At 41.7% G+C, this 19,307-nt stretch overlaps 2 protein-coding genes across 9 annotated transcripts; one reads left to right on the top strand and one right to left on the bottom strand.

The window, feature by feature from the left end:
- The first annotated feature begins 1,036 nt into the window (after window positions 1-1,036).
- On the top strand, window positions 1,037-5,495 carry LOC311049293 (uncharacterized protein). Of its 2 annotated transcripts, none has more exons than XM_084062832.1 (4): window positions 1,037-1,153; window positions 1,804-1,938; window positions 3,996-4,270; window positions 4,890-5,495. In XM_084062832.1, the coding sequence occupies exons 1-4, from the start codon at window positions 1,066-1,068 to the stop codon at window positions 5,061-5,063; spliced, it is 672 nt and encodes a 223-aa protein (XP_083918958.1). In that variant the 5' UTR covers window positions 1,037-1,065; the 3' UTR covers window positions 5,064-5,495. The 2 variants fall into 2 exon arrangements, with proteins under 2 accessions (XP_083918958.1, XP_083918959.1); XM_084062833.1 differs by having other exon boundaries at window positions 1,117-1,153; window positions 1,813-1,938.
- Window positions 5,496-8,091: 2,596 nt separating this feature from the next.
- Window positions 8,092-18,378, bottom strand: nab2 (NGFI-A binding protein 2 (EGR1 binding protein 2)). 7 transcript variants are annotated; one of them, XM_084062817.1, is made up of 8 exons: window positions 18,048-18,374; window positions 16,134-17,048; window positions 15,916-15,972; window positions 15,415-15,548; window positions 14,159-14,211; window positions 13,464-13,565; window positions 12,981-13,166; window positions 8,092-10,885 (listed from the first exon to the last, which is right to left on the bottom strand). In XM_084062817.1, exons 1-8 carry the CDS (start codon window positions 18,093-18,095, stop codon window positions 10,785-10,787), a joined length of 1,596 nt encoding a protein of 531 aa, XP_083918943.1. In that variant the 5' UTR covers window positions 18,096-18,374; the 3' UTR covers window positions 8,092-10,784. The 7 variants fall into 7 exon arrangements, with proteins under 7 accessions (XP_083918943.1, XP_083918942.1, XP_083918944.1 ...); XM_084062816.1 differs by having other exon boundaries at window positions 13,464-13,578; window positions 14,163-14,211; window positions 18,048-18,373; XM_084062818.1 differs by having other exon boundaries at window positions 13,464-13,578; window positions 14,163-14,211; window positions 16,134-17,051; window positions 18,048-18,370.
- Window positions 18,379-19,307: the final 929 nt, after the last annotated feature.

The following is a 19,307-nucleotide window of genomic DNA, read 5'->3' as shown; positions in this document are numbered from 1 at the left end:
ATAACGTAGGTGTAAGTATATGTGTGTTACAATATATCACCAACAATATGAACAGACATCTTTTGTCAATTAATGGATACATGAACATTAGTATAGAAATATGTTTTTGTAATATAGAAACACAAATTAGAAATGGTGTCCCCCTTTGGGCATGTAGAATATGTTTCCATGCCAGGAAAAAAGGAAACAACTTCTGTCTTATCACTATCGCCTTCAAAATGAAAGGACAGAAATGGTCACTGTCTAAAATAAAACTGAGAAAAAGGGGAAGTAAAATGAGCATTTGGCTCTAATAGTGAAACTACGCGTGCGTGCGTGCATGCATCTGCTCCATGATGCTTTATGGGGCGGAGGCAGTGGCTCAGGGCGGGGTAGAGTGGCCGGTAGAGCGTCCAGAAGAGCAGTCGGGACCGCGAGGTTCCCAGTTCGATCCCGGGCTCCCCCAGAATTAGTATCAAAGTGTCCTTCAGCAAGACGCTGAACCTCTAATTGCTCCCGATGAGCAGGTTGGTGCCTCTGCCATCGGTGTATGAAATATATGTGTGTGAATGTAGAGCACAATCTAGGCAAAGTGCTCTGGATAAAAGCAATATATAAATGCACCATTTACCATTTTACCAGGGAAGAGCACAAGAGCAGCAAACAAGCAAGAGGGGGCTTAAAGATACTGCATGTCTGAAATGTCAAGAATAAAGGTTAAAATGACCTTGGTTGTACTTTAGTACAGATACAGTAGCTAACTACCTGCCTTTGGCCTTTCTAGGTCGCTTCTGTCCCTATACTGTAGCTCGTCTTTAATGACAGGGGGTCCTGCTTCAAATGAACTTTATAGGGTGTAGCTAATCATTTTATAGATTATGAAAGCAGTTAATACTCTGTAAGTTGTTCCTTGTAGACTCTCATGTCACAGATTGTGTGACAACAGCTCAGCATTATTTACGTTCCCTTTAAAAGACTTTCGCTTCCCTGTTTGGTTCCATGTTACAGTACTTCCTTATTTTTGTCCTGAGGCTTAAACAGCCATTACAATGTAGGTACTCATCGTGTGCATGACTATGTAGACTAATGTGGTTCAAAGGCTCATTGTTTTTTCATTTACCAAATGGGGAGCAACTGAACTGTTCTGGCTGTGTTATCATACCAAGTCACTTGGGTAAGGCATCATAGTAATAGAAGTTGTATTATATGTAGTTTATGGAGAAAAACATTGTACTTGCTACTTCTTAATGTATATGTATATCGTTTTTGCATAGCAGTGGTGGGAAGTAACTAAGTACATTTACTCTTAAGTACAATTTTGAGATATTTTTGCTTCACTGGAGTATTTCCAATTCTTAATCATTTTACTTCTACTCCACTACATCTCAAAGGCAAATATTGTACTTTTACTACACTATAATTATTTGAAAACTTTAGTTACTTTGTAGATTTTGATTATTATTACAAAACCTTCTTGCGACGCGGTGTGAGCTAGCTTGTAGATCTGATATTTTGTAATTTGTATACATTTTATACATTTGTAAACTTGTGAAATGGGACCTTCTGCATAATGAGTAATTTTACTTTCGGTAGCCTACTTTAAGTATATTTTGATGCTAACACTTTTGTACTTTCACTCAAGTACATTTAGAATTCTGGACTTTTACTTGTAACAGAGTATTTCTACATTGCAGTATTGATACTTTTATTTAAGCACAAAATTTGAGTACTTTTACCACCACTGTTACGTAGTTTAGCACATATTCCCTCACTATAACAGCTTGGTTACATATAATGTGTAATGATATTTGTGACACTTTTCAGATCCTGAAGCTTTCGACATGGAAGAAGCTTACACGGTACTGTTTCAGGAATTTCTACGGCTGAGATCAGTATGCCTGAAGCAGGCTGCTCTGTTGCGTCAGCTCACAAATACTCTACAGCAACAGCCTGGTCCAGGTATGAACCACACCCTCAGACTGTCAATAAACATTGGCCAGTGAGGTGAGGTGCAAGTTCAGACGCACAACCTTCAGTTCAAGGAAGCGCTATTTGGAACAATCAGTGGCGTGCACAGACATTTTGAGGGGCAGGTGCTCAAGTAAATTATACTTTTTTTTGTTTACTTGCTCTGCTCTTTTTTCCCTCTACACCTATACCTCTGTGTTGTGAGCTTGTAGATCTGCTATTTTTGGCTAAAGTTCTCCTCAGAAAAGGGATGCTAGGTTTCGAGTGGTTATGGTAAAAAGAAAAATCATATCACATAAAGATTTGGCGGACCCCCTGTAGTAACTGAGGACCCCCTAGGGGTCCTGGACCCCCTGTTGAAGACCCCTGCTGTAAACTGAAGAAAACAAAACCTTTTTTTTTTTTTTTTTTTTTTTTCAAAAAATATCTTTTAACTCATTAATACCAGGAACGCATCTGTGTAACCACTTTAACCATTATTTTATACTTTGGCTATTCAAAAATAGCAGATCTACAAGCTCATAGCGCAGCACCGAGAGCCGCCGCGCTATGAGCTTGTATATCTATTGTATATCTGCTTGTATATCTATTTTTTTAAATTAATCGTGTAAATGTGTGCAAATCTTTGAATGTATACATTTTTAACTCAAATCTTTGAATCTGGGGGTCCCTGGAACAAAATATTTTGAGATGGGGGGGGGGGTTCAAGGACAAATACATATCATTTTGGTTGGCCCTTGACATGGAAAAGTTTGAGAACCACTGATATTATAGCAACATTTTTTTTTTTCAAAAAACTGTTAGGATTTAGAAGACATTTGTAGAATCCCCAGAAGCAAAGATTTGAGTTGAAAATGTTTGTTTGAAAAAATATATAAAATCCCCGAAAAATAGCAGATCTACAAGTTTATAGCGCGGCACTCGCTGCACTATGAGCTTAATGTAGATCTGCTATTTTTGAATAGCCAAAGTAAAAGATAATGGTTCAAGTGGTTAAAATCTAAAGTGACAGATGCTTTCCTGGTCTTAAAGGGTTAAGGTCCAACTAAAAAAAAAGAGATCATGGACAATCAAACATGTGAACATGTTTAAATAGGCTAAAATGTAGGTTTCTCTAGTGTTCTTGGGTGTCCTTGTATTTTAGGTTAAAACTAGGCCATTTTGACTGTTAATAGTTTCTGTTCTGTACCCCTTTGTACTCTTTTTGTGACCTTTTGTAACGTTGCTTGTTTTCTGTATGGGGACTATGGGTGGAACGTAGCCTTCTTGCTCCATTTTGCATACATTTAGCATTAATGTTCTTCATTATGCACAGTCCCGTCCAAATAAACCTATAAATAAAATAAATAATGATGACACTGTCTGTTCAACATAATGCATTTTCTATCTCTAGTGGCCTTTTATCCTAGCAGAGAGATGGCCTCCATCCTTGCCCAGTGTACCCAACAGAGCCCCTTATGCACTGGTGTAAAGTAACTAAGTACATTTACTCAAGTACTGTATTTAAGTACACTTACTTTACTGGAGTATTTCCAGTTTTCAGTACTTTTACTTCTACTCCACTACATCTCAGAGGCAAATATGAAATATTGTATTTTTACTCCACTACAATTATTTGAAAACAAGTTACTAGTTACTTTTGTAGATTTTGATTATTATTACAAAAAACATACATTAACCACTTCAACCCTATACATTTTGGCCATTTTGAGAATAGCCAAAAGCTCACAATGCCGAAAGCTCACAATGTCGCCATGCGACGCATTGTGAGCTTGTAGATCTGCTATTTTGAAAAGATATTCATACAATTTACACATTTGAAAACCTGTGAAATGGGACATTCTGCACAATTAGTTCTTTCTACTTTTGGTACTTTATGTACACTTTGATATCAATACTTTTGTACTTTTACTCAAGTAAAATTTGAATTCCCGGAACTTTACTTGTAACAGTGTATTTCTACATTGCAGTATTGATACTTTTGCGTTTATTTTTAAGTAAAACATTTGAATCATTTTTTCCACCACTGCCCTCATGTATCCATGAAGGACCTGAGCCCCCACCGGCCACAGCGTACAACCCAACAGGGAGACATCATGACACCAATGACAGCGGCAGAGGCACGTTTTATGATCTGCTGACTGAAGATATGAACAAACTAGGTCTAGGTGTGCAGGTCAATCCCAAACAGGACGTAAAGGTGAAACACAGCCAGCCTCTCTTCCAGGCTGGACTTAATGCATCAGCATCAACTTCTTCAGCCTCACAACATCCAAGGCAAGCGGATCATTCTGCCAGAGACACAACACTACAAGCCTTTAGGGTACGTGTCTCCATTTTTTAAATTTGTCTTTATGTCCACTAAAGGCTGCATCAATCTTTGCATGTCTGGGTTTAGGCCAGCGATTCTCAACTTGTGGGCGGGAGACAATTTAAGGACTTTTAAGACCTTTTTAATACTTCAAAAAGAAAGAAAAAAGACCATTACTGTATCAAAAGTAGTCAACAAACTATAATGTAAAAACTGGTCAAACATTGGCCATATTGACAAATACATGTATAAGAAAGAGGCAAACATTTTGAAAATAGCCGATCTACAAGCTCACGATGCCTCGCAACGCCAGGTAAATCACAATATTTATCTATGGAACCGAGTCAAACTAAATGTAATGTCTCAACTTCTACAATTCCACAGTTCCCCAGTTCAAATATGATTACTTTGGGGGTCCCCAGTTCAAATATGGTTACTTTGGGGGGTTCCCACTCCCCAGTGGGTCCCCAGCTCAAATATGATTACTTTGGGGGGTCCCCTGTTCAATTATGATTATTTTGGGGGGGGGGGGGGGGGGGGGTTGCGGCCTGAAAAGGTTGAGAACCACTGGTCTAGCGTATCACTGCTAGTGCTAAACTGTGCTTTCCATCCTCCCGCCTCTCCCCTACAGCCCCAGGCGTGTAGAGCCTTGCTGGACGGTGATTTCCTCGGCCCCCCGGGCACGGAGCTGATGTCTGAGCTGACGCTACAGTCCCACATGTGTGAATTCTGTCAGGCTGTCTTTCCCGGACACACCACCACCAGGGGAGATTTTGTGCGACACCTCCACACACACATCACCTAAAGATTGGCCTCGTCTTGCACCTGTACCTCTCCATACCTCGCTGCCTGTGTTAAACATAACAATAATTCAAATGCTACTGGTCATACAAATAGCGGAAAACACAGAAACTTCTGTTAGTGAGTTTGAAAATCCCAATAAAAATGAGGCAACATTAGCGAAAAGAAAAACAAAGTGCACTCTAGTACAGTGGTTCTCAAACTTTTTCGTGCCAAGGACCCCCAAATAGACACTTATTAGACCGCGGACCCCCATTTGAAGAGATAAGCCAGGGACCCCCATAATAGAAGATTTTTACGCCTCTCTAGCAGTGATTTCAACCATTTTTATTTCAAGGACCCCCAGTTTGACATGCATTAGGCTACGGACCCCCATTTAATGGCATGTATGTCTCTGGGACCCCAATTCATATTGTAAAATCAATGTTAATTTAACTCTGAGAGTGTACAAATGGAACCAAATGGACCCGTTAGGGTCCATTTGGTTCCGTAACTCTCAGAGTTACAGACCCATAAGGATCCATTTGGTCCCTGTCCATCATTTAGCTGGGGACCCCCTGGAACCCCCTCAAGGACCCCTGGGGGTCCCCGGACCCCACTTTGAGAACCAATGCTCTAGTAAGTCTAGTGGGAAGAAGGGGGTATATTTGCATCTCCCGGAAATATACTTCTAATCAGTGTTTCTAGAATGGAAAAAATGTGTACAAAATGATGTGCTATGTTAAAAAGTTGTCAAAATGTCCCCTTATACCATGTACATGCAAATTAGTGTCGCCATTATCGAAACATATATTTTCACAATAAGTCAGCCAATATTGCACATTCTGAGCAAATAAGGTGTCTATAGACCTATGTTTTGAGGGTCAAGGATCACAATGCAACTCTCTATTCTTAAAGTGATCACATACCATGTGTCATGCTGGTGTGCAAATGAGTGCTGCGTGTGTGAAAAACTGGAAAAATATAAATTGGCCAATATGATCTTGTGGGACGTCTAACTAGGGGTTTGTGGGGGGGGCTGAATCCATTCCAATCATTAGGTTTTAGTAACAATAACTCCCGGGCCATGCATACGTTTCAGGAGGCCTATCCATCAAATTGTGGGGGCCATAATTTTCACGTGTTCATTTTTGTTGAGTGGTAGATTCTTAGGGTTCCTAAGCCAAATTCCAGTACTCAAATTTCTGCCTCCTCTCTTCCTCCATCATCTGTCCTCCAGCATGGCGGTGTTACAGTGAAATCACCATCTTGACCACCTTGTGGACTTCACATAACTTAGTTACATGTTGTGGTCTTTAAATACGTGGCCTAAATACCGCTAGGTTGAACTCTGATAATAAACAAACCGCAAAGATTTGCGCTCGGACACTGACGTTATGTAGTGTCTACACGATTGTCACATATTTCATCAGGTCACCAATTTCACTGTAACGCCGCCATGCTGGAGGACAGATGGCGGAGGAAGCAAGGAGGCAGAAGTTTGAGTATTCTATGTCTATGTCGATGTTTGTGATGATAAACATCAGAACAACAGAAACAACAGAAATGCATCTATTACCATGGTGCAGCCATCCCCTTACCAAGTGCATGTACTACTGATTAATTTTTCTTGTTCCACACACCAATGATGAAGTAGGTGATGGTATGGAATGGATTCAGCACCCCCACAAACCCCTAGTTAGACGTGCCATAAGCTCATATTGGCCAATTTATAAGGTTCCCGTTTTTTCACACCAGGTCTTCTCAACTTTGATTGGGTCCCATAGTTTCCCCGAGCAGAAGCGTCGCCAGCGCTGGGCAACGCGGGTTGCATGTCATTCTCAACTTTGATTGGCTCCCACAAAGTTTCTCAGAGGAGTTGGTTTGGAAGTAATTGAGAGGTGTTAGAAGACACCTTTATGAACACATTGGTGAAGAAAGCTATTGGTGAGCAAATATTTTGCAGATGTCTAAAAAAGTTGGTATAATAATAATTGGTAAAAAATTGATTATATTCTAATGGCATCACACCAGCATGCCATAAGAATAGTTTCATGGTGATCCTTGACCCTCAAAACAAAACCTACCGGTAGGTCTAGACACCATTTGTTCAGAATGTGCAATATTGGCTGACTACGATAATGGCGACACCAATTTGCATATAAATGGTACATGGGACATTTTGACAACTTTTTAACATAGCTCATCATTTTGTACACATTTTTTCCCATCAAGAAACACAAGATTAGAAGTACATTTCCGAGGGGTGCATGTCATGATACCCACTTCTTCCCACTCTTACTATATGTACTGTATATACCGTCACAGAAGCATTCATCAACAGCATGCTTTAAAGTCGGTTCAGCTTGCTGGCTAAATATAGCCTCTGCATTCTTTGGCACTTTCTTTTCTTTCTTTTTTTTAAAGGGAGGGAGTTATGTACTGTACATGAGGAACAGCACTGTGCGTGGCCCTGAACACGTCACAACTCCAGGTGAGTCATCCGAGCATCGTCTGTGCTCGACTGACGCTCTGTATGTGGAAGCACCAAACAAGATGACTGTGGAGGCGGTGTTGTTTCTCTGCGTGGGAGGACATGGCCGACACAGATGACTACTTGGAACCCGCTGCACTTCTATTAAGGCTATGTTCAGACGGGCAGCCCCAAAACAGATTCTTTTGGCCCATATCCAGATTGGAATCAGATTGGTTTGATCAAGTCTGTACACAACAGCAAAAAAAAAACGACAACACATGGAACCCTTTTTTGCGTATCACATTTTTACCACATTTAAATGCGATTCAAATCTGATTTCTATAGAGATGTAGTTTAAGAGAAGTCCAGCGCGCTTCAGCCAGTAGAGGGTAGAAAGAAGGGCTCGTCGGTGCATCAGAGAAAATAATAATACCTGGGCACTTCAGGAGAGAATATCCAAATAAAATCTACTGGAGCACTCGACTGGTCTTGCACGTCTTTTATTGTTTTTCAGGGGTGACTGACGTTTTGAGTTTCGTCTTCCTCAGTGTCAAACAATCAAACGTTGTACAAACTCTTGTTTTATTGTTGTATTCTTTTACTGGATCCTGTTTAGTCGATACACTTATTTGTTTTAGCTCGTGCTCATTTGATTTTGCTATTTTGTCTCATCTATTTAAGAAAGTAGGTAGCTGATATATTGCACTTTTACCTTAGCGCTAGGTATACTCTTGGTTGCTTGTTTTTGCAGGAAATGCACTTAAGACTTCTGGTGATTAGTAGTTTCGTTCCCTACCTATGTTGAATGCACTTATTGTAAGTCGCTTTGGATAAAAGCGTCTGCTAAATGACTGTAATGTAATGTAATGTAAACAGGACTCTGTTTGACACTGAGGCAGACGACACTCAGATACTGATGCCTGATTTATATTTCATTTTATGACGGTTGGTATCGACTGCTGAAAATAGCTGTTCTACACACTCACATACGACACCATCGTATACGACAGAGTAAGCATTACTTATGCCTATGTTGTTACGTCATTACCACAGTGTGGACAGTCAGTCCTAAAGATCGGATGTAATAACAGTGTGGACAGTCAGTCCTAAAGATCGGATTTAACAGCAGAGTGGACAGTCAGTCCTAAAGATCGGATTTAACAACAGTGTGGACAGTCAGTCCTAAAGATCGGATTTAACAACAGAGTGGACAGTCAGTCCTAAAGATCGGATTTAACAACAGAGAGGACAGTCAGTCCTAAAGATCGGATGTAATAACAGTGTGGACAGTCAGTCCTAAAGATCGGATTTAACAACAGTGTGGACAGTCAGTCCTAAAGATCGGATTTAACAACAGAGTGGACAGTCAGTCCTAAAGATCGGATTTAACAACAGAGAGGACAGTCAGTCCTAAAGATCGGATTTGAGGAACAAATCAGATTTGCCTAGTGTCTGAACTAAGCCTAATTTGTTGTACTCTTGATGATGGCAACACTAGAATGGCACAACATTATTGCTAATGATCACGCATAAACATCAAGTCTCAAATCCCCCCAAAATCCCCCCTTTTTGTAAAAAGAAATAAAGTACAATAAGGATTTAAACAATAAAATAACATTTATTGAGATTTAATAAAATAAATAATCTGTTTTACAACATAACAAACTGAAGAGGATGTCTAATGCTCAAGAGACAGAAAAACCCGGTGTACTACTGTAAGCTACCTCATATCATACGTGTACATGAAGAGCTTCATAAAATGTCGCTGTGTAACCAACATATAGAGCCTACCATACTGCAATAATTTGGTCAGAAGATTATACAAAACTGTTTCATATACCGTATATGTGACAAAGGATGAACTGCTTTGCAATGAATGTATTGGAAGTCCAATTGTATAAAAAATAGACCACTGTGCGTTAACATTCTTTTAACTTTAAGAATGTGATGCTGTTCAATTATTTGTGCTTGTCTAGCCTTGAAGTTACAGAATGAGTGGCAACAAAAGATTCAACAAATAATTCAACATCAAGCCTTTGAGGACAAAATCACTGCTTTTGAAATTTGGACCCAGTTTCACGTTCACATCAAGTATTTCCAGATACCAGATCCAGAGACATGTTGTATTCATTTTGTGTTAATTATACATGGATATGGAGTACTTGCCGATCTAAAAATAGGATTTCAAGACCCTACAACAATCACTGATATAGTCAAAATGCTAAATACTAAATTCAATTCAGTTTCAATTTGGAAATAACAGGTTTTCCTCAGAGGTTGTATTATGGCACAATGAAGCAACATTTTTGATCCCCCCCCCCCCCCCCCAGATAGCCTACAAGCATACAGCAACGTTTAATCAGTACACAGTCACAAACAGATATTTAAATAAAAGGAAAAACACCTGCCATTCTAAATTTAGCTTTGCCCCAGTGGTGTGGACAGACAGCTGCAAATTCAATCTGATTTGTGTGAATCTATTGAGCAATGACATTTACATCAACATACAAGCATGTGTTTTCTCTAGAATGTTTTGCATCGGGGGAAACACCCCTGGTTTTCCTATCTACACAATGTGGATTTACTTATGAATACCCTCTATCAAAAACAATAGCACCGAAGGTAAGATAAACGGCATCCATTTCTCTGGTGGTGGGGCTACAGTGAAAGGATTATTATACGTTGACAGAAAGTGTTGAGAAATGCATACTTAAACATTCACATGTATGCAACAGAATGATGTTAATCTGGAATGAATGGAACTGTGGAAACAAGGAAATTTCAAAAGTTGTTGTGGGAACTCTTATGGCTCCCCCTGCTGGCCAGAGAGAGCCTCAATAACTGTTTGGAACACATACACCATTGTTCAGATTAAATCGATTATTCCAGTGTAACATATGTCAACCGGTGTTTGTTTTTTATCTCCTCAGTGTTTTTCATGTCAAAGTTGTTCTGTAAAACCCACATGACTGAAATAAATGTTATCCCGATTACCCATGTCCCCAAAGCTGTAGGCCCATATAGTATAAGGAATTGGGTTTTGTGTGGTACCAGAAGTGGAGTACCATAGTTTGAACATCACAGATCTATCTAATACACAATTGCATTGAAGGGCTGGTCCGCAAACAAACAAATTCAGATATTTATGACACTGATTCAGACATAATAATGTCCTTCTTCCCCATCAGATGTTTATATAGTCAGTTATGCAAGTACGGTGAACACCTCGCAGATCATATAGTAGTATGTGGCACACAATGTGAAACATTTTCACTTGCCCCTGTAGTTGGACTCATCTTTGGTGATGCCAGGGCTGCTAGTCCTACAAGCTGGCACTGAGCTCTTCCTCTCCATCATCTTACTTTCATAATCTGTGGATGAAAGGATAAATATGTGTCAACTGAACACATACGGCAATGGATCTGTAATATAAGGCCACTAACAACTTAAGATCATGTACATTAAAAAGGTTCTTGTCAGTATGTGAACTGATACTGCCTTAAAAGTCATACTATTCCCAATCTCATAATTTTGTTTTTCTATGACAAGGTTGTCCTTTTGCTTAAATCTGGATTAAGGATTAGGTCTTTCAAGCTGTTATCAACGTAATGGTTGAAATAAAAATCCTTCTCGCAAATTAATTTTGAAAAGCTATTTTTACAACACTACCAATGGAAAAGACAGTATCCCTGCACTCTGGCTTTAATGCTCACAGAATATGTCAACAAATCACGAGCAACGGGTCATTTATTAAAAGTGTCCAAATTTATAGTTAAGACTGGCTTCCACTTCATTTACTTACACAACAAAACCTACACAGTTAAAAACAGAATTGGAGATTTATTTATTTCAGATATATTTTTGATATATTGTTTCATTGCTCTTATCTTTGATCTATGAGACAATTAAAGAACAGTTAGGCCTATAGGCATATACAGTATTTCTATTATAATGTTTTAAACAGGTGAGGATGCAAAATAAAACTGCATACAATGAGCGAGACATTCAAAGTGAACTTGAAAGAATGAGTGAGAGAGAAAACCACACGAACGTGAGTGAGGTGAGGCCGACGACGTCAAGATGTGAAACGCATTTCACTTTTCTCTTTTTTTTGTTGTTGGTGGTGTTGGTTATTTCCACACTCCTTCTAAAGTAACAAGGAGAGAGATGTATATAAAAAAAGGGCCTGCCTGTGTGTGTGTGCCACTTCCCTGCCCACGCGTTTTTATTTTTGCACACTGTCGCTTGGTGAGTCAATGCAACGCCCCTCCAATTACCGCCCACCACCTCGCCCCCACGCACGCCCTACCCATCCCAGCCCGCCCCGCCGCCCACGCACCTAACACACTCTGACGTCAGTCGGTGGCTGCGGTGGTGGTGGTGGTGGTGGGGGGGGATCCGTTTCAACCGCCCACGCAGTACTTCCTGTCTCCCCCCAACCCCCTTGTGTCTTTGCTGGCTTCCCTCTTTCTTTTTTTTTCTCTTTTCTCTGCTGCTACCATAGCTCCTCAGACCTGCAGTGCTAAGTCATCCGTATCAATTGGCTTTTCTGCCACTTAAAGCCCTGTTTCAAAGACAGATAGATCTGCGAAGTTTTTGAAAACAATTGGATTATTTTGTTTGTTTCTTTGCCTATGATGACATGCCCAAAATTGGGACGGCCAGGGCTAAAGTGGTTACAGGGATTAACAAAGATGTACATGAGAAGATTAGAAAAGTTTTATCTAAAAGACTCTGGCACATAACAGGAATTTCTGGTACAATGCTCTCTCTCTCTCTCTCTTTCTTTCTCTCTCTCTCTCTCTCTCTCTCTCTATCCTCCTGTTCCCTTATCCAACTTCTATCCTCTCTAATTTGCAGCATAGTGAAGTTCAGCTGCGTATGGTGGGAGGCGTCACCTCAGAGAGATTGTGACTCACTAGAGTTCAAACTCCAGATCCATGAAGTGTTCATTGTGAGAGAGGTTGGGGAATTGCTGTCTGCCTTTTTCAAAAACACAACCCTACATCAATTCCTTCTTTCTGCGCAGGAATAAAGAGGTCTCTGTTGTACAGTATATGTGTGTGTGTACGTGTGTACTGTATAATACCGTATATAGTATGTACAGTAAATTGTTGAGGGGGTTTGACCAAATCCGCCATTGACTTCGAAGTGCAAACAACACAGGTATCAGCAAGCATTGCGTTGGTGGTGAGACAGATTGTATATATCTTTCATAAATCGTTTTCTGTCCTTGCGCAAAACTAGGGTTTTGTAACCACGATCTTATGAAAAATGAAGACGGGATGTCCAAGTACAAATCTTTCATTCCCCCCGAGCCATGAAAAGGTGCCAAATCCATGCAAGAAGCACCTTTGTTTGCGCCTCCAACACGTACATGTGACGTCGGTTGACTTCCCTTCCCCTATTCGCACGTACTAGGGCGCGACGTCACTGTATAGCTAAAAGAATGACTTGAAATATCACCTGTTGAATGAGGCCCCTCAGGCCCTAGGCTGATCTTGCCAGCCCGATCATGTGACACCATCCTAGCCAATCGAAGCCCTTCGTCCATGAGCGTTTGCTGTATGAGCTGGCGACTCCAGTTGGCAGGGTTGGCGGTGTCGGTGGGGGGGCGGGGGGATGCAGATTGGTTGCACTGTGAACTTACGTCTGTTAGAGCAGACAGAATTGGGTGTAAAACGCTATCTTTATACCACTGACCTCTGTGACAGAACACTTTGACTTAAGTGAAGATAGAAGATAGTCAACGGTTCTCCCAGTGAAGAAACTGACATTTATATAATAATTTAAAAAACGAAGAATGTCTGGAGATGAAAATATGATATGCTATAGCAGGTGTTTCAGTTCAGAATCAAATCACGGATCAGAACTCACGGACCAGAACTCACGGAATACATAATAATAACGTCTCTAAATGATCATTTTACAGCAGATCTTGAAACGTACCTTGTGACAAACTATCCAGGCTCTCTGTAGATAGGCTGTCATCGTCTGCCCTTTGTGTCAAACACTCTGATCCCTCTGCGCCAAGGAGTGAGGAAACACCCTCTGGTACAATGACCTACGGTAAAGAATAGCTGATCAGTAGACTGGACATGATGTACCAATAAACGTTCTCACAGTGGCCTGGGCCGTAGCGTGACGGTCCAGGCACCCTAGGATGCAATGCCAGCCTGACCTTTCCTGCGTGTCACCCCCATCTCTCTCCCCATTTCCTGTCAGCCTACTTTCCCTATCCCTCTCTAAATAAAGGCATAAAAAAACATTCTCACAGTATTACTGGTCTAAACATGCCGTGAGGATAAGTGATAGTCGCTGTGATCCTCCTACAACCACAGTGTGTATCCCAGTCCTCTTCATTGCGTATACACAAGATGAATCAGACCTGCTGTGGCTGGTAGTAGTTGTTTTAGTGAGATACTCTGGATTGCTGGTCCCTTATGTGTTTTTCTTCTTTTTTTTTTTACCACAATAGCTCTTCCTCATAGTTTTTTCCTAAGAAGACCTATTGTGGTCGAAACACAAGTAGTTGACAGGGGAGCAGCAATCATAGACTGATTGTCTATTGTTTGACGTTGTGCCCGGCACATGTCTGAGCATGTAGACGTACATACAGTACAAGTACAGTACAATACTGCAACTCACCTCGTGTTTCATCCTCTTTTGGGATGTCAAGTTGTCATCTGTGCTTGTCCTGTAGTAAACAATAATCAATTCCAATGTGCTCATGCAATATGTAGTAAAAAAGCATGAATTTCACAAATTGAAAGCAAGAATAACCACCATAAACAACCAGATTCAACCATTGTAGATTGATGAAAATGGTGTGACATGTATGTGTAAATTCAAATATTCTATCAACTATATCCAGATGTGCTGGAAATGGCTGTGATTTACGTTTTTCAATTTAATCCTATGGTGTTGTGGTGGAGCTAATGATGTACTAATGATGTGTTGTGTACAGCATTCTGTTCACAATCGTATTGCAGACATTTCATCTCAATATCAAACCAATCTAAGGGCGGATTCACACTGCGGCCTTGGAACCACCCTTGAGGGGCGAGCCTAACTTGTTTGCAATGTTTTTTAAAAATACCCTTACCTAATACCATTCCAAAAATCTAAAACTTCTCACAAAGTACACTTATAATAGATGCTAGCTTTACCAATTCCTTCCCAGGTATTCCTTCCAACCAGCCTCAAGGCTGGTTCAAGGCCGCAGTGTGAATCCGCCCTAAGAGTTCTTTGTATATATTCAAAAATAGACTGCGTTTAATTCAAATAAGGTTTTTCTTCCCCCCACTATGAAGTAACATAATATTGAATGATGATTGGCAATTAATCTATAACCCTGGCCTTTTCATATCAAATGGTGTTATTATATGCTTCTGTCTCTGTACTAACTACATCCATACACCCTACATCTGCTAAATGTCTAAATTGAAATACAACACAGGCACTGCATTCCTGTTTTACTATACAGGAGCTGAGAATAAGCTTAGAAGAAGGAGGGGAAATTCGCACACTGTTTCTCAGCTCCCAGTAGAAAAAGTATTCAGCAAAAAAGTTCATCGGGTTCCTCTTCATCGGGTCAGACCTGATGAAGACCCACAGTGGTCCAACCCACAGTGGTCACAGTGGTCAACCCACAGTTGTAAAACTTTTTTGCTAAGTACAATTTCTACTGGGAGCTGAGAAACATAGTTTTTTTGGGGGGGAGGGGGGGGGGGGTGCGTACATCCCATTGGACTCTATTTTCAATAAGCTTAGAAGTACATAAAACCATGCACAATCATTTTCTTGGATCAAAGAGCACTGGCAGCACCAGAAGGTGCGTGGGCGTAATGGTCATTGGTTACAGGTGGGAAAATCCCCACTCTGTGGAGTTTTTCCTTACCTTGCATGCTTTAGTGTGGACGTGTAGGCGCATTTTCTTGCCACCTGCCTAGCCAAAGAAAACAGTTCCACACGTCTCAACAAAAGAGCATTGTCCCTCATACAGAACTGGGCAGCAGCTTCATTGATGATCAACTGTGTGGGGTGGAAAAAGATCATTAGAGGAATTACTCATACTTTATTTTCAATACTTTTCAATCTTATCTAGATTTTTATTTTATTTTATCATATGCACGCAAAAGAAAACACCAGCAATACTGTATCGCTGTGTTGCTGCAGGAACTTTCCCTGGCCCAAACAATGAATACTACAACTACATCCATCCAGAATGCTTTTCTCTAGCTTAACAGCATTTTCTGACTTAGAATAACTTCACTTTTACTGGATGTGGAGCAAGGGCACAATACTAAGTATTAAAGAAACATGGAAAAATGTGGACTCAGATGTAGGCTACATTATTTCATTTTTGCTGCCTTTATTTATATTATTTATTCTTCCTCACCGGCGGTCTCTCTCTTGAGCCAAGGGCAACAGTGGCATCTGCCCACGCCTCATGTTCCTGCAGCGATACAATTACTCGGTGATACAGACAAGATGGACATGTATAGATAGATAGAGGTTGTTTTTTTACATGCACTTTTTTAAAATGCTTCTTTGCAGTCTGAGGGTGCGTTCACACCAAAACTTCAATTCTGCCTAAGATTGTAGTTTTGTGTTTACCTCATGGTGTGTGAGTTGTTTGCCCTCTCTCCGCTTCGAATCAAAGCGGCCATAAATGAGGCTGTACTTGCGGATCTCTTCCTCCTTGTTGCCGTCCTGGGGTCCCATCTTGTAGATGTGACCCACCGTCTTCGCCAGCTTCTTGTTCATCCTCAGCAGTGTCTTCACCTCCCCGGGCTCCGACCTGGGCAGGGTCCTCAGGAGCCTCTCCACGCTTTCCCCCACGGCCCGTGCGGTCTCCGCGTCGAGCTGTCCTCCGGGCCAGGCCGAGAGAGACGCGGGGTTGAGAGAGGCGGAAGAGGCGGGAGGCGTGGACGGGCCTTGGGGACGCGAGCCGAGCACGGGTGGGCTCGGCTGTTCCTCCTCTGTTCCGGAGCCGGGGGTCAGAGCGAAGTTCCCCTCGGTTTCAGCGCTGAGCCAATGGGGATCCATGGGTGAAAGTTTGTCCCTGTAGTGTGTGTCCGGTGGCTGTGGGGAAGCCTGGGAACATGGGCTTCTGGGACTCCCGCTGTGCATCGGGGTGAGACAGGCTCTGTCCTCCCTCTCGCACGGCGACCCGGGCTGGCCGTTGCACAGAGCCTTCCTGGGCCCGCCCGATAAACCGCCTGTCCCTTCCACTTTAAACAGAGGTATGCCCGCGAGAGGCGGCACGCTAGAGACGGGCTGGCTGAAAACTGCGGGGTTGGATGCCCAGTCACGAAGAGCCTTCTGGAGCCTGCGTACGTGCAGAGGCTTGGTGGCCATGCCGACCAGGGCCATGATCTCCAGGAACTCCTCCTCGGCCGCCTCGCAGAGCTGCTGCACGTCATCGCCACCCTGCTGGATGAAGGTGTCATAATAGGCCAAGAGGTTGGCCTTCTGCAGGACCCGGTAGAGCTGCAGCTCCCCGAGTGTGCGCGGCAAAGACATGGGCAACTACTGGAGAGATAAGGGAGGAGAAAGGAAAGAAATTATGAAGTTATGTTTAGTAAAATAAGCATATCTCTTCAATGAATAGGCTGTATAGGATAGAACAGTCAAATGTGCATGTTAATGATGCTGCTGTAATAGAGACTAAACATTATAGGGCTATTATTGGTCATACTGCATTACTAGAGAAAGAAATGGCTTTGCTATAGTGCATTGGTTCTCAAAGTGGGGTCCGGGGACCCCCAGGGGTCCTTGAGGGGGTTCCAGGGGGTCCCCAGCAAAATGTGTGAATATAGCATCACAATCATTTTAACCTTTTATACTTTGGCTATTCATCTGCTATTTTTGAAAAATCTTGAAGATTTGTGCAAATCTTTGAATATATTTATTTTAAAGTGAACATTTCAACACAAATCTTTGCTTCTGGGGGTCCCTGGCACAAAATATTTTCAGATGGGGGTCCACGGCCAAATATATATCAATTTGGGGGTCCCTGGCATGAAAAGGTTTGAGAAGCACTGCTCCAGTTTTCTCCAGTTTTCAAACTGTTCTCTGGTCGGCTAAGTAAGTAGTAGGCTAAGTAAGTTATAAGTAACATGCAAGTGCTTTTGCATGGTTTATTTCCCAATAGACTTGGCTAGTACACCGCCTCCCACTTAGTCACTCCTCACACCTCGAATTTCCAGGTCCATTGTTTCTTCAGTTGGTAAAGTCTGCCATAAAAAGTTTATCTTTAGCCTCTATACTATAAAAAAAGAAAGCAGCTTTACCTTCAGGTCAAACAGAAAAGACAAGAGACGGGCGCTGCTCTCGGGTGACTCTGACTCGGGCTATCGATCCAATCACCGATTCCAAATAAAACGTAGTGTCTTAATTGCTCAGTTGCTTATTTAGACGATCTTTAAAAAAGCTAAGCATCTCTCCTTTAATTCGAGTTGTGGCGCGTCTCGTCCGGACTAAACAACCAAGGTGTTGTTGTTGGTCATATTGTTTAGTGATCCTTACCTTTGTTGGCGACGATTTCTTCTCCTCCACAAAGAACGGCGAAGTCATCAGCCCTTCAGCCGCACGTCGGTCTGAATCCGTTGGCACAAATCCTCCTCCAGGCTATTGGATGGTTGCTGCTGACTGTCTTTTTGCTGTTTGTGTGGGTGAGAGAATTACGGGGGCGGACTGCAGCACACCATCTGACCGAAAAAGAGCTTTCCTCTGCCGGTTACATACAGAGGCGACTTTCAAACCGAAGGCGTGGGTGGCGAGGGTGCGAACGAAGGACATTATTACCCTTTGTTTCTTCAAGATTCAGTGTTCGAGACTGTTTGGAGGAGTTACACCCTGTTCTTTGTAAACAGTCAGCCTAACATTTCAAAACAAGACATTTGAGGGAAACTCGAATCAAAATCAGTTGATTAATAATGTAGGCTCGAAGCTCATATCATATCATATCAGCGATCATAATTATAGTAAATGTCGTAGTTCGATTCCCCCCCCCCCCCCCCTTGTTATTAACAATCAATCGTGGTAGACACGTTGGTGGTTGGTAGGCTCTGAGTCTATGGCTTGCCGAATGGAAATTCTCTGACGCATTGAGGGGATCCCCAGCATGTCTGCATCACTGCTGCTGTAATGGTGCTGATGTGGATGCTTTCTGTTGAAGAGGGTGATTTCTTTTTTTCCTTTTTTTTTTATTGTCTCCGCCAGGCCGAGACTATGTTTGGCACCCTGTCTGTCTGTCCATCCATCCGTGGTTCCATCTGGACTGTGGACAGCTAATCTCCGGCAGCGTTGGCTTGATTGCAGCGAAACTGAGCACACACACTCCCTGGATGCCAGAGCAGAACCTCTGGCCCCAATTCTTCACATGGGCCTGTTACAGCGCCACCAGGAGAGGCTGAATTTTGCAAAACATATTTTTTGACAGCTCACAATGCCATGTGACACATTGTGAGCTTGTAGATCTGCTATTTTCAAAAGTCTTTTTTTGAAAACTTTCTGCACAATGAGTACTTTTACTTTTGGCAGTACATTTTGATGCTAATACTTTTGTACTTTTACTCAAGTAAATTTTGAATTCCTGACTTTTACTTGTAGTTCTACATTGCAGTATTGATACTTTTATCTAAGTAAAACATATTTGAGTACTTTTTCCACCACTGCCCGAATGTCAAAAAAGTCCTGCCGGTTGTTATACCGTTTGGAGATTTTTTGGGGGTGAAAGAATATTATGAAATTATGTATATTTAATTAATTCAAGGTGAACTCAAT

Source organism: Gymnoscopelus microlampas (genome assembly GCF_963454915.1).
Source record: "Gymnoscopelus microlampas genome assembly, chromosome: 7".
NCBI classification, from domain to species: domain Eukaryota; kingdom Metazoa; phylum Chordata; class Actinopteri; order Myctophiformes; family Myctophidae; genus Gymnoscopelus; species Gymnoscopelus microlampas.
Note: the sequence above shows the minus strand (reverse complement) of the source record. Positions and strands in the feature narration are given on the sequence as shown.

What these genes read in the sequence shown, in the direction of transcription:
- LOC311049293 (XM_084062832.1), top strand. Translation starts at nt 1,066, where the DNA reads ATGTGGTTCAAAGGCTCATTGTTTTTTCATTTACCAAATGGGGAGCAA. An exon ending in TATCATACCAAGTCACTTGG is followed by an intron (nt 1,154 to 1,803) that starts GTAAGGCATCAT and finishes GACACTTTTCAG; the next exon opens with ATCCTGAAGCTTTCGACATG. An exon ending in ACAGCAACAGCCTGGTCCAG is followed by an intron (nt 1,939 to 3,995) that starts GTATGAACCACA and finishes GTATCCATGAAG; the next exon opens with GACCTGAGCCCCCACCGGCC.
- nab2 (XM_084062816.1), bottom strand. Translation starts at nt 18,095, where the DNA reads ATGACTTCGCCGTTCTTTGTGGAGGAGAAGAAATCGTCGCCAACAAAG. An exon ending in TCCACACTAAAGCATGCAAG is followed by an intron (nt 14,212 to 15,414) that starts GTAAGGAAAAAC and finishes TGTTTACTACAG; the next exon opens with GACAAGCACAGATGACAACT. An exon ending in CCTGGATAGTTTGTCACAAG is followed by an intron (nt 13,167 to 13,463) that starts GTACGTTTCAAG and finishes CTGCTCTAACAG; the next exon opens with ACGTAAGTTCACAGTGCAAC.